General features: G+C 46.4%; 1 protein-coding gene across 2 annotated transcripts; it reads left to right on the top strand.

Annotated features, from left to right (window-relative positions):
• Nucleotides 1-269: 269 nt before the first annotated feature.
• Nucleotides 270-14,678, top strand: wfdc1 (WAP four-disulfide core domain 1). Of its 2 annotated transcripts, XM_048257377.1 has the most exons (7): nucleotides 270-472; nucleotides 10,300-10,495; nucleotides 11,927-12,010; nucleotides 12,119-12,259; nucleotides 12,538-12,588; nucleotides 13,006-13,065; nucleotides 13,405-14,678. In XM_048257377.1, the coding sequence occupies exons 1-6, from the start codon at nucleotides 347-349 to the stop codon at nucleotides 13,062-13,064; spliced, it is 657 nt and encodes a 218-aa protein (XP_048113334.1). In that variant the 5' UTR covers nucleotides 270-346; the 3' UTR covers nucleotide 13,065; nucleotides 13,405-14,678. The 2 variants fall into 2 exon arrangements, with proteins under 2 accessions (XP_048113334.1, XP_048113335.1); XM_048257378.1 differs by lacking the exon at nucleotides 12,538-12,588.
• The last annotated feature ends 159 nt before the right edge of the window (nucleotides 14,679-14,837 follow it).

A 14,837-nucleotide genomic window follows, 5' to 3' on the forward strand; every position in this document is an offset into this window, starting at 1 on the left:
GGTCTCGCTCTTTCTCCAGCACCACGCTGCTCACCGGACAGTACGGCCAGGAGAAGCCGCAACCTAAACGCCGCAAACCAACTAAACAAACGAATCGCTTGGATTTTAACTTTAAGGTGCCAGTGGAACAACAAGAAGAAAAACCACCTGGAGAAGTTTTTCTGTACAGGACAGCAGGAAAGGGAGGGATTGGAGAGAGTTAACAGACGGAGAGAGAGAGAGAGAGAGAGAGAGAGAGAGTGTGTGTGTGTGTGTGTGTGTGTGAGAGAGAGAGAGAGAGACTGAGAGAGAAAGAGAGTGTGTGTGTGTAAAGAGAGCACGAGGTAGAGGAGGAGGAAGAGGAACGATGCCGGGTGCTGTGGACACTCGACGGCCGCTCCTGCTGCCCTGTACGTTTGCGTTGCTGCTGCTACTTCTGTGTGCTGCTGAGGGACGGACCCGGCGCCTCAGGAAGAGAGGACTCAACCAGAAGGTCAGAGCTCAATCACTCACACGGACACACTGCCTGAGCTGTCCCACTGTGCATGTGTGTGTGTGTGTGTGTGTGTGTGTGTGTGTGTGTGTGTGCTATGTTGCATTTGTGTAAAGGTGGGTTCTAGGGAGCAGTGTGAGTGAGAGTATGACCAGGCTGAATAGGTGAACAGATAAACAGTTTTAGTGTGTGTGTGTGTTTGTGTGTGTGTGCACATGTGTGTTGTGTGTGTGTGTGTGTGTGTGTGTGTGTGTGTGTGTGAAAGTTTAAGGGAATTTGAATGGGTGCTGAGTGGGTTTCTAAATATGTGTTCTGTCCCAGAGACCTTCCCCAGGGAGACTGGCTGGCTGGGGTGGGAGGTCAAATGTGTCAGGAGCCACTTGTGCTAATAATGAGCCATGTGTTTCACTTGAGGAGCTTATGCACCCTTGTGTACTTGCAGATAAACTTGGTATTTGTGTTGTGTGGAAGTGACACAGTAATTTCCAACAAAGCTTTGACCCACAAACGAAGAACTCACAATATGTGTGTATGTGTGTGTGTGTGTGTGTGTGTGTGTGTGTGCGCGTGTGTGTGTGTGTGTGCGTGTCTATTTGAGGAGTGTTTGACTTGATTTCCGAATCATTCATGCAAAGCCTGCATCCAAGTTCATTACAGACTGTTGGTGGGGAGTCTGCTCACGCTTGGTTTCTCACCCTGTATAGATTATGTATGGCGTCTGAATGGGGGGGGTATCTTCCCCTCATTAACTCACTGTAGCACAGGTTTGATTGATCCAAGCTAACGAGGACCCGCACAGTATGACACGCTCACTCTCTCTCTCTCTCCCTCCCTCCCTCCCTCCCTCCCTCTCTCTCTCTCTCTCTCTCTCTCTCTCTCTCTCTCCCTAGACGGCCAAACTGACATTCTTTTCAAACATGCCTTCAAAGTTGCTGTAATTGGAACATGCTGGGACCCCAGAGTTGATTTATCTCTCTTTTCTCCCCTCTCTCTCTCTCACTCCTGCCGTCTCTCCTGCCATTCTCTTATCTCTCACTGCCAACACCTTTCTCCCCTCCACCTCCCTCCACCTCCCATCCATCATCATTTGCGCCTCCCTAACGCTGCTCATTCTTTAAGTACTCCTCTGACCTCAGCTAAGTTCCCTACGACCCCCCTCCTCCCCCCAGGACCTACAGTATGTTGTGAATGAAGTCACCCGGTGGGAGAGGGTGTAAATCTGGACTAGTGCGTTACCCAACTCTTCTGCAACATGCTTCCCCATTGCTGACAGCTTAGCGGGCCCTGGCTGACCACCACCACTCGTGGACAGTATTTTTAACATGATGATGACAAGATGGTGCATTCACTTCTGAGGAAAATGACAGACAGAAAGACACTTTTTTTCAGACTCTGCACTCTGTGTTGAGCTGTGGAGAAGTCTTAAGCCTGATTTGTTCTGTTTTCATAAGAAAATACATTACGTTAGTTTCAAATGTTGCCCCATTTCATAAGCTTTCAGAAAACGCTCTGTTTCGTTCTGTTTTCATAAGAAAATACATTACGTTAGTTTCAAATGTTGCCCCATTTCAGAAGCTTTCAGAAAACGCTCTGTTTCGTTCTGTTTTCATAAGAAAATACATCTGTTAGTTTCAAATGTTGCCCCATTTCAGAAGCTTTCAGAAAACTTGTCAAAGTTAAGACAGAAGGCTATGTTCGTTTCCATATCCATATTTAGCATCGAGCATAAACGAACAGGTGAAGTGTTTCTGAAGTCTTTCTATCTGACATCTTCCAGTGCTTGTGAGTCCGACTGACTTCTGCCCCAGTAAGAGGGTGAGTTACGGGGGCACGGAGCTCTGCCAGCGCGGTATGCCATTTCTCCATGTGCGGGCCCTGCGCCATCCACTACCACTTCTGGTCCAGTGAGCTTTTAGCGCTGCTTCTTTCCAGCCATAAGTACCCATGGCCAATTGATCCTGTTAAATCCCCATGTTGGGCAAGGCTGTTTAAGTGTCTGGCTGGCCGGCTGTATCCAGTGCCAACAGTATTATTGGCTGCATCTGTAGTGTGGGAGTGTCGGTGCTATTAGGCCCATAATTCAGTTTGCCTCCAGAGAGGATTACAGTTGACAGTGGAGCCAGAGCAGAGAAAAATGCCTCACTTTGGTTTTGTTTTCTACGTTTATTTTTGGGGGAGGCTTTTTGCCTTGAGGTAGGACAGTACAGCACACAGGAAATGAGTTGGAGAGCGGGATCGGGAAATGACCGTGGGTCGAAATTTCGAAATTGATCTTGGGGTCCCCCTATGGACATTTGGGCCCAAATATGGTGTGGAAGCTGCCACTTGTGCCACTTGTGCTAGTCCCGTCACCCTCATTCTCGTCCTCCTCTTCATCTCAGACCTACGGGGTGGGGAACACTTTGGGCATCTGCAGGCAGGAGATCAGAGCCACCGCAACAACGACTACGTTTACATGGACATTAATATTCCGTCTATTGACCTTATTCAGAATAAGACAATATTGCAATTATGGGGTTTTAGGTGCTTTGTCGATAGAATATTCCATTCGTATTCCCATTTATATGTAGCACAGCATAGTCCAATTATTACTAGCAAAGACAGTTGATTCTGTAAAAGTTTCTGCACCAAAAATGATTATAGGACGTTATAATGCACACCTCAATAATGCGATACGATCGCAGTAGGCCTATTACATATGTTTTCATTCGATTATTGCTTATTCGGACTATGACCTTATTCGGATTACGTAAATCAGAAAATGCTGTTTACATGGCAATGTCTTATTCAGAATATTGTCTTAATTGGGTCAATAGCGGAATATTAATTCCATGTAAACGTAGTCCTTGAAACAGTGTGTGTGTGTGTGTGTGTGTGTGTAGGTTTGTATCCTGAGAACTAACGTCTTGTTACTATGATCATGCCATGGTCTTGTTTGCACCTTGCCTAACAAGTTGAGCCACAGAAACTTTTCATTAAAGTCTCTGATCGGATCCCAAATGGAACATTCCGGACACATACCTAAAGCACACTCTCCATTCACCATTTTCTCATGCCAGGTGTCTTTCAGCTCAGGATCTTGGAGGCATTAACAGCTGACAAAACAAAACACCCCACAAAAAGTATGTTTTGTATTAAGACTCACTAAACTCGCCAAGAATTGAGTAGACAGGTTTGTCCTGAGGGACTTTTAAGGCAGTTACGGAGCATTTAGAAAGTCCAGACCCCTTCACTTTTTTCCTATGTGCTATGTACATGTCTAAGTTCCTATGTTTCTATATTCTATGTACGTGTTCACATGTACAGTTCTATGTTTCATTCTGTTCTATAATGTTATGTTGCAACCTTATCCTAAATGCATAACAACAAATATGATCATACACTCAAAATCCCATAATAACAAAGAAAACAAAACATGACACATTTATGAACATCGTTCACCAGTGTGTGTGTTCTGAGATCTTTGAGGTTTTAACACCTTATCATATAAGCTATTACTCTAATATAAACAAAGTACACAAACACTTAACAGTCAGTGGTGCAGATCCGTAGTCAAAGCAGAGTCACAGAGGCCACATGCATAGTTATGTAACTGGCTCTTTGGTGGTTTAGGGAGTGGGAGGTACACTGTAATTCTCCCCTTGTTCCAGCCCTCATTATCTGAGAGCAGAGAATCAGCAGCCGCAGCAGGAGCTGTCTGGCTCTTGTGGCCCAGAGCCACGCATGCATGCATGACCGAGAGCAGCCCACCTCAATCACAGCTGCCCACTGAAATACGCACACACACGCACACACAACCTGCAGCTCACAGACACAGGCTTACAGGGAGGATATGTGGGAAAGGATGGGGGGGGGGGGTGAACACCTGTTTTTGAGTCGTGCACAGAAGTGTGTGGCGTGTGTTCCTGACATGTGCCTGGGCATGTTTTGCGGTTGTGTGTCCAACCACAGGCAACCCCACACACACACACAGTGAAACCTCAGCATCCTATCTTTTCCGCTCTGTGCCGTGGAGCCTTTGATGGGCTCTAAAAGATAAAGTGGTTTGCAGATGTTTGCACGGCAGCACCTGAGGCAGACTTGCTCAGCCCAACCCACATGTTCATGTACCAGTGAGACTCCTTAAATCTCTCTCTTTCTCTCTCACACTCTCCCATGTTACTCACTGTCTCTCCCTCCCACCCTCTCCCCTTTCCTCCCCTCTCTCTCTCTCTGTCTCTCTTTGTCTCTCTCTCTCTGTCTCACTCACTCACTGACTCACACCAGGGACAAAACAATTTCCACTTCCACATAGTCATCAAAACATTACCTTCTGACGGGTAGCTATTCTGGTCCTTATGCTTTTAACAGACTGGAGAGTTCCTGTCTGCAGCTTTATACCACTAAAAATATATGGCCTGATTCAAACTCCACATGTTCCCATTGAGCTCCAGTCATCTACAGCAGGTAACAGTATCACTTACCTGTAAATACAGTGATCGGTGATCAGTACATTATCTAGGTCCTAGCTTGGACCTGATGTGAAGGTTACATGAGGTCATTTTTAAGTTTAAAGTGAGTCCTTCAGAGTTCCTAGTCATTACACTTCTCTAAGTCACTATCCTAAGAGCAGGAGCATATTTCTGGCAGATGTGGAGTGTTTTTCCACTGTCTTGAGGCCAGGTATGTCAGGGTTAGCTCCGGACTGTGGGTCATGTGCCTTCCGCTCGGTTGGGAGTTTATTGGTAATCCCTGTCAGATGACCACACTCGTATTCAGCTGGACAAAAGAGTTCTACTGTACTCTTGTTATGGCCGCCACACTCAGAGCTAGTGCAGCGCTGTCATGTAGGTTTTGTCAAAGACTTTTCTTTTCCAGGAATGTTTCGGTGGATGATTTCCAGGGCACATGAAACTTGGTGGGCATGTAGCCCCAGTAGGCTGATAATCCCCCACTGTAATTGGCTCATTCACTCCCTCACTCTCCACCTCAAGCTGGTGTGTGGTGAGCGTTCTGGCGCATAATGGCTGCCGTGCATCACCCAGGTGGGTGCTACACATTAGTGGTGGTTAGTGAGGTTCCCCCTTTCCATGTGAAGCGCTTTGAGTGTTGAGAAAAGCGCTATATAAATGTAATATAAACGTGTTGTCGTGTTGTTGATAAGGAAAGGTAGCATTTGGTCCCTGGGGTCCCTATAGCCTACTGTCAGTCACTCAGTCAGTGAGTCTCACTTACACAGGAACAGGAAATTAAGTCTGTCTGGGCACCAGCTGGCCAGACCTCTGGAGTGGACCTGCCTCACCGGATGCACCGGTACAGAGGTTTTGGAGGAGGGAGAGTGGAAGGGGGGAGGGATAGACAGAACAGAGTGACGTGGTCAGGAGGAGATGAAGGAGAAGGAGGGAAGAGATGGAGGTAGAGTCAGACTGACGATGGTGTTCAGTGAGTCAGTGGAGTATCTCCCTTTGTTCAGAGCGGGACAGAAATCAATTAGGACCAATCGGACACAGAGCTGAGAGAGCCATTGCTTTACACCCTCTGGGCATTCTCAAGCATAACACAAAAATGGGGGAGTAGATAACAGGAGGTGGTCAAACGGGGTGAGGTTTCTGTGGTTCTGGCTAGCAGTCCTTGGGGTGGGTTGGGGGGTACACAAATAACTTACTCTTTGGGGATGGGTTGATTATCATTAGTTTGGGACAAAGCCACACAATGGATGATGCGTGAGTTTTCTGCTTCTAATTGGAGGTGTGCATCATGTGGGAGTGCATAACTCAGACCAAACTGAAAACAGACCCTGGCTCTGCACGGGGCCTTTTTTCACTCTTTTTTTTTTCCCCCCTCCTCTTAGTGTCTAACATCTATCCAGGTCTGACTGGCCTGTTTGTCAGCTTGTCATCTTGAGAGGATTGGAGGCTGTTGAGAAATAGTGGCAGAGGTTCAGAGGACCCCTCTGCTGTCCCTCTCTGAGGAAACATGCAGATGAAAGCCCACTTGTTCATTTGGGTTTCTCTTTTCCCCCCTCTGCCTGAGCCTGTAGGACGACTTCAACTCTCAAGCGCTTAAAGAGCTCCCACTGAGCCCTCTGTTTACACCGCCATTCCCAATAATATCCGATCGAGCCAATAAAAGCGTTTCCGATAGCCGATTCCAGAGCACAGGCACCGTCCTCAGCGGAGGTTTCACGGGAGAACCATGGTTCATTGCCAGGGCAAGAAATACCAAGAATGTCCAACAAATGTCAGAAAGTATTATATGTTTACACAGTAAAACTCAACTGTACAGAATGTACTGCAAAGTACTGAGTGCATGTCTCCAGTGTGCATGCTTTCATCTTGTTACTCAACCATTGCAATCGGCATTGATCTCACTTGTGAATGAGCACACTGACCTAAAACTATTTGCGTTTCCTCTGATAACAACTGTGACGGTCCCTCGTAATTAAGATAGCGCAAATATTGTTCCCTGATCTTGAGTGCACATAGAGGAAGCATTAGTCATGAGAAACCCCAGGCAGAGCTCACCCAGAAGGCAATGCTCTGCACTGTACTCCCACCAAGAGCACTGAGGAGCCTTGGGACTCGGTGTCCATTCAGAGGGAACTCTTGTTTGGGGATCTCATTCTCCTGGCAGGAAAAGAGCAGGAACCTTAAATAAACACTAGAGATCCAAACACACACACCAGACTGATAACACTCCGGAACTGATAGTACACAGGAAAATACACAAGTGTGCACGCACACACACACACACATACACACACACTAGGTGTACATTCAAGTACATCCTATAAAAATATGATGTACTTTAGAGACATATGAACCAAATAAAACCACAACATATTGACACAGACACACACATGAAGAAGAAGATACTGACACGCCGTGCTGCACTGCATTGGCATGTAGACATAGAGGAAGGGAATACGACAGCTTCCTGTCTCTCTGGATTGTGGGACTCAAGCCAAGGGGATAATGTTTATAAGAAACAGCAGGGTTGAAGGCAGGCGTGCCATCCAGACATACCACGGGTCCTGCAGCACTCCACCCAAGCTTGGCCCGCACTCACCTTCACTGAGAATAAGCAGTTTCAGCTTTTACACGCAACACTCAATGAGTAGAGATGGGAGATGAATGTGCAGCACATATCAGCTCCATACACAAGGTCTGACAGCACAGTAACTTCCATTCATACTTTCATTTATTCATGTATTTATTCATGTGTTCATTCATTCATTCATTCATTCATGTGTTACTTTTGTTTCAGTTTTTAAAGTGTATGTGTGTGTGTTTGTGACAGTGTGCATGTACATAATATTTTGGGTAAAGGCACCAGTGAAGACACAGAACCACAGTGAAGGCAGCTCATACACCCTCATATACCAACAGTTTGTCCAGTCCATCCCAGATAAAGTGATGAGAAACTACCCCACATCCACAGAGAAACTACCCCACATCCAAAGGCCTCAGATGGGGCCAGGTCCCATGAAAAGAGCCCTCAGACCTCCAGAGCCATCGTGTTTCCATAGCAGAGGAGCTGGGGTCTGGGTATTCTTAATGGCTTTCCCCGTGCGAGGGCCGAGGGGTGGGGTTGGCTCATAGACCGAGGCGGGGAGACTGATCTACATTAAGTCACCAAGGAGATCCTCCCTTTCCTACGGGCAGGGCAAAGAAATTAAGTTAGCTCCCCAGTGTCATTACTGTAGTTCACCCAGAACAAATGCTTGCATTCACCCAGAGAACTGGTGTGTCTGACAAAGAATGAGGATTGTTTTCCCTGTGCACTGTAAGTGTTTGTGTGTTTGTGTGTGTGTTTGTGTGCACACATGATTGTTATATTTATGACAACACGCATTCATACTTCCACGTACACACACACACACACACACTTAGCCACAATGCCCCTTGCCAAACATTTGCTTTCATTTTAACGGTTGGTTTGCAAATAAAGCCACTTAGCCTGCCAAGTAAACAGCCCCATTTTTCAGGGATCGCGTGCAGTCCCCCCAAAAGCCATTATCTAATTGCCCAAGTTAAGTTGCCCAGAGGAGGAGAAGTAAGCTCCGGGTGCCAAGCATCCAGTGCAGTCTCCCGAGTTCTCCTCAGCAGCCAGCATACAACAAGCCACAGGCAGGGGAACCCACCCCTCAGGCTGGAGCTGTGTGTGTGAAAACAGCCTCATATCACAGTTTCATGGTTTAGCTGTAGTTTAAGGAGTTTACCCAGAGGTGAAAACATTTCATAACTGCATGGCAAAAGGCACTGTGTGGGAAACGAAATTGGACAAAAACTACAGTATTGACCATTTTTTTTTATTGATCCTGAGCAGATGTGTTAGAGGGAAAGCAATATACCTCTCAGGTGAGGTGAAAATCTTGTACACACACACACACACATCTGTGTATGAGGAGGAGAACACAGAACATCTCCCCAAGCGAAATAAACACATAATCTGTCACTTTCCCCCCCACACACACACACACACAAATGTGGATCTGACAGATATATGCACACATCTGCTCTTCACTGATAAAAGTAACGCATGCACGCACGTATGCACGCATGCCGCATGCACCTCTGCTTTTAAAGGAGAAATCCAGCGATTGTTCACATAGATCTTCGTTTCTTGAGGTCACTGAGGACTGTTGGTACAGAAAAAAAACAAAAAAAAACAATCGATTTTGCCGAGCTCGAGTTGTTAGTTTCAACAGTTAAAGCAACCGGCCAGCAGCGCTACACTCTGGCGGCATGAACATGGGGGGGTCTCACGGACATGCCCAGAGTGTAGCACTGTAGCTGCCTGGCTACTTTAGCTGTTGGAACTAGCAAGAATTTATCCTTTAAGTTTAAAACTGTTGAAGCTTTTACTCACAAAACCCTTCTGGGAGGCCCCTGGGTCAACCCTTGTGGTAAGCCCCCGCCCCACTCTCTCTATGCCTGCAGGCATAAGTGAGCATGTGTGTGTGTGAGTGTGTGTGTGTGTGTGAATGCAATCACCTTCCTGAACAGTGCACCCTTTATCCATCGCATTGCTTCACCAGCTTACAGTGATAACATGGCTAAATCTACTGACCTCACCTTTGACCCCGCGCCTCAGTCTCCGTGGGAACGCAGATTTATTTATTTATTTATTTTTGATGGGTAACTCTTCACCTCTTCTGAGCGTGGAAATATTTTCAAGTCTGTGAACCCGGGAATAAAAGAACAACCATGGCACTAGTACAAATCTGATTAATGTGTGTGTGTGTGTGTGTGTATGTTGCACAAGAGAACAATCTGCTGGCACGGTAAAAGCCCAGTTTTACAACACTGGGAAAGCATGCCAGAGAGACTCAGGTAGGCCGACACAATGTAAGCTATGAGACGAGTGTGAGAGACTGAAGAGAGAGTCTGTGTTGGATATGCTTTACCTTTCCATCTCCATCTTTAAAAAACACAGCCATTCCCTGAGTCTTGACTTCAAAACTTCACTTGCCAGATGGCATGCAGCTCAGACAAAATGATAAATAATTGGTGTACAATCATTCAGGAATGTAACTCCGGACAAGTTCGAGTTCGAGTTGATGAAAACAGCGCCATCTTCGGCCGAAGTAGGGACTATCAGACGATAAATTATGAAGAAGATTATACCTTTAAAGCTAAAAAAACTTTTAATGCTTTGTCATCAACAAATGCCTTCATAATGTGTTCTCTGCCTAAACAAACATATGAATGCGTTCCTTTTGATATGATGGTTAGGCTACATATTTGACAACTTTCAAGCATTGTCCTGCCTTTGATTGTCGATCAGGTACAGTTTAGATGTGATACACAGTGTTGACTGACCTTTCTATTTCCTTGTGCTTGTAGGACTATGAGTATCCGAGCCAGTCCCAATCCACTCAGTACCAAAAGAATGACAGGTGCCCGCCACCACCACAGATGCTGCCGGAGCGGGCGTGCGAGGTGCCCGGCTGCCGCTCGGACTCCGAATGCGAGCGCCACAAGCGCTGCTGCTATAACGGCTGCATCTATGCGTGCTTAGAGTCTGTGCAGCCGCCACCAGGTCCGTAAATGGAATAAATTATTACATTTTCATGTATGGCAGTGATACACATTCAAGCTGGGCTCTGTAAATGACCTCAAGAGAGATATAATCATGTTTATGAATATCATGGCTCTGTATTGTATTAATGGCTAGGCCTACCATGTAAGACTCGAAAAGGGACAGGCCATTTTGGCCAAATAGTTCATAGTAACGTGTTGTAACGTCGGTGCTCCTACACTAAGTGCTACGACAGTATTACAGTGCATGCTGGGATGCGGGGGAGAACTGTGGGGTTGTTTTGTGTGTAATTGCCTTTATTTTACTGTTTTAATGTCTGTGTTTTAGTGTAGCGTGTTACCCTTTTAGTTCTTCCTCATGTGTGATCCTTGCGTCCACCCCCAGTAGTGTGTGTGTGTTTCACGTGCCTACTGTGTGCTGCTGTATTCAATATCTCAGTCCCTGCCCTTGTTCTTGGTAATTGAGCTTACCTTGAACAAAACTTTGGCTCTTGACTTAATGAGGTTACAGGGGTGTCAGAAGACAAAACAAAGTCTTGTTTGATGGAGGACAGTACAGTGGTGCTGCCCCTGGCCCGGGAGAGATGCTGCATGCTTCTTGACCATGTAGCGGGGGCCTTCGCGGCCGTGGTGGAAGAGGACCTTGGGCCGGTGGTGGAGTCCACGCCCAGGCTACTGGTGTGCCCGAGGCGAGGTCCCTTAGCTGCCGGGGTGATCGAGGCTGCGAGGTGGAGTGGCAGCCTTGGGGGATTCGCCTGGTTCGTGCCTGACTGGGATCCTGAACGGCGGGCTGACTTTTGGTTGGACAGAGGGTGGGGGCCCTCTAAAAGTGATTGTGTGGACTTTTGGCCGCGTGTTGGGGGCGCCGTGAGGGAAGACGCCTGTTCTTGTTGGCCGGTGTCTTTTAGAAAAAAAAAGGGAAAAAAAAAGTTCATTGTGCAGAGTCGGATAGCACGGCCCGGCAGCGCAGTCGTACCTGCGTTGCAGCCGCGACGGTGTGGAGCGGCCAGGGAGCAGTGGAGGTCAGCCCTTGTGTGTGTAAGCGGTGTGTGCGACCTGAGGGTGGTTGCGGAGTGGAGCTGAGGGACGAGCGGCGACAGCTGAGGACTACTAGCAGTCCAGCGCTGGCGTGCTAGCAGTCCTCAGCTGTCGCCACTCGTCCCTCAGCTCCACTCCGCCACCAGACTTGGCCACTGTGTTGAATGCCTGTTGGTGATTGTGTTAATAAACCAGTTCATGAAACTCTGGCTCTTAGTGAAACGCTACAGTTTATTAATATAATATTCATCTTAATACACAATTGTCTCTCAAGGTGACCCAGCTTGAACTTGTATCTCTACCATACATTCTCACACACAACACAAACACACACAAAATAGTAGCTGCTTAGTTTCAGTGAAAGATCCTAGTCTAATCTGTCTTTTGTTGCCAGTGTTGGACTGGCTAGTGCAACCCAAACCTCGCTGGCTGGGAGGCAATGGATGGTTGCTGGACGGACCAGAGGAAGTTCTGCAGGGTGAGTAGCCACATTATAGGCCTAACTTAAATAGGATTGGCAGATGGGGGTCTGGTGATAAGATAAGTATACTGAGAGTGTTCATTTGTACAAAATGTGTGTGTGTAGCGGAGGCCTGCAGCACCACAGAGGATGGCGATGAGCCCCTTCACTGCCCCACGGGGTACGAGTGCCACATCATCAACTCTGGCAACCCAGCCGCAGGCATCCCCAACCGGGGCCAGTGCATCAAGCAGCGAGGCAACTCAGGTCAGCCTACCAGCAGCGCTCACACACGCACATACACGCACGCACGCACACTCCTGTATTCAACACCCTCCTCAAGTTAGCACCTGTATCTCTCAGACACGGTCCTCTACTCACCACTGTATCTACCAAATATGACCAAACTCTATCCAACATACCGGTAATGTGCCTACAGACACCTGTGCCAATTACATTACAGTGACTTCCGTATAGACCCCTAGATTCTGTAAGACACGTCCTGCAAGACCCCTGTATTTACCAATTCAACATTCTCTGTTTAGATGGACGCAGCCTAAGACACAAGCATTTCAAAGATTACAAGGACTACTTAGGTGAGCAGACCACCTTTGTGTTATTACAAACACTGAACATGTACAATACTGTTGCATGTTACTGTAAGGAAACATAACTCAGTTTGTTTCACAGAAGTCAGTTAGCATACACTCTCAGGGTACAGTTGGGGTCCATATATCTGGAACATTTATGTACCTTTTCTAAATAAATTCACAAAGGGACCATGTACCTTTGAGCAAAAAAAATGGGGTGCAAACAGTGGCATGTAATACCCCACTTATTCACTCAACCACACATACATAAGTCTGATGTACACTCACACGTCCTTTCATTCAGATCCCTCACTAAAGGCAAGCAGGAGGACACTTTGTGGCCAGTATACACATTAGTTTTTCTGCTGCGAGGGACTAGGTTAACTGGCTTGTTGTAATACTGTGCTTGCTTCTATCTTTTAGGGAGCAACTCCAATAATGCAGTGGCCTATGAGAAGCATCACCACAAACACCTGGGTTAAGGTGAGGTGACACAGCTATGCAGTTTAAGGTAAAGCTTCCTGTTGCCATGTATTGAATGTCAGTTGTAACTCACACCTTCCAAATGTAATATTTTTGGGTGATTTCTTCTTTAAAGGTGATGGTCTGTTATGTTTTGTAGAGGTAGAGATAAAAAAAATATATTGACCTCATGAAATGTTTTGTAGTAGTTGAATATAACATATAACTGACCAAAGTTACAGGTCAGACCTGAGATCTAAATCCTTGGGTGACTTCATCCAGCCCAGAAGGCAGACACCCCTCTCAAAGTTAATATGCCTATACAGATACTGGTTTTAATCAAGTTCCCATTGTCGTCAGTTCTGTTCCAGGGTTCTGCATTCCTCCAAGTGGACTTCAGGCTCCTTCTCCTCAGAGCCACCACATGCCAAACATCCTACCCGCTCGACAGCATCAAGCAGCCCAGGCCTGCTCTCTCATTCTGGTACTGACCACATCTCCTCCGTCTGACCTCAAGTTACTGGACACAACAACCAACAATTCAACATCTGCTACCTCTTCAATAGCCAAATAATTAAAAAAAAAAAAAAAGCCGAAAACGAAACAAAAAGAACATAAAGTCCAACAGTATGGGCCACTGCTGAAACCAAAGTTTCAGTACCACACACACACACACACTCAGAGCAGCAAACTTCAGAGACAGACAAATCGCAACATGATAGAAAGTTGTCAGTTTAGACTTGGGAAATGTAAAATACACAAAAGCACCTTTTCCCTGATCCTCAACCCTAGCTGTAAATCAGGAACACGTGTGTCAGTTAACACACGTTAAACAGGCAGGCTCTACACAACTCCAAAGACCAGTATTCCTCCATTCACATAATCACACTGTAAAAGAGACGCACACACACACACGCTGCCCTGGACCAGTGTGTGAGTGGGTCAGCAGGAAATGAGGACCATGTGGCATTTCTCACTTCTTCGCAAGACCTCCTGGGTCACAGGATGAAGAGCGACACACACAGCGACACACACACACAGAGGAATTTAGGAAAACGACTTTGGACAACTGTGAGGTCCAGATCCACAGAGACGCCAGAGGTTAACCTGTAGCACAAACACACACACTCACCTCTGACACCTATAACACCATCATAGGCCCTTTCAGAGAGCCAGTCTGAAATCCTCTCTTTCATCTTAACATTAAAAGGGCAAAAAGATTTAAAAACAAAACACCTCTAAATTATAACCTACCACCTATAAATCTGACTTTTTCATTTTTTAAGTAATTAAAACTAATTTGTATCCACCAAACAATTTTCATCGCTCTCCTGTATCATGGTGCTAAGGTAAACAGTAGATTGATAAGCTCACAGGACATAGCTCATGTCGGGTGCAGAGGCTCATCTCTATAAGCTATCTCAGGCTCTAAGCTTACTGGGGCTTCTCTCTCTCTCCGAGATGACCCACGCACAGGCTGCAAGGAGCGGCTCCGCCCTCTACGAGACCCGTCTCTACTCTGGTGCTGCATCTGGACAATACTTACTCCAAATCGAATAACGGAACGAATGCTAAACTATGTGGTTCATTGTTACAGACAGGAATTTACAATAAAAGTACTGAATTTATTTACAGCTTTGTGTTCAGTCTCATTTCTTCATTTTCAATTCAATTTGCCTCATTAGGAACATCACGTGTGCTTCCAGTTGCTTTTTAAAGGTAAAAATGCAACAATGTTCCATTTGACTAAAAGCACTGCCATGCCATTATACCTGAAGACATGGCAATGTATG

This window comes from Alosa alosa, chromosome 11, assembly GCF_017589495.1.
Source record: "Alosa alosa isolate M-15738 ecotype Scorff River chromosome 11, AALO_Geno_1.1, whole genome shotgun sequence".
NCBI classification, from domain to species: Eukaryota; Metazoa; Chordata; class Actinopteri; order Clupeiformes; family Clupeidae; genus Alosa; species Alosa alosa.

Bases quoted from the DNA above. Each gene is read 5' to 3' on its own strand.
- wfdc1 (XM_048257377.1), top strand. From the start codon at position 347: ATGCCGGGTGCTGTGGACACTCGACGGCCGCTCCTGCTGCCCTGTACG. The intron at 473-10,299 runs GTCAGAGCTCAA...TTGTGCTTGTAG, and splicing joins AGAGAGGACTCAACCAGAAG to GACTATGAGTATCCGAGCCA. The intron at 12,260-12,537 runs GTCAGCCTACCA...TTCTCTGTTTAG, and splicing joins CAAGCAGCGAGGCAACTCAG to ATGGACGCAGCCTAAGACAC.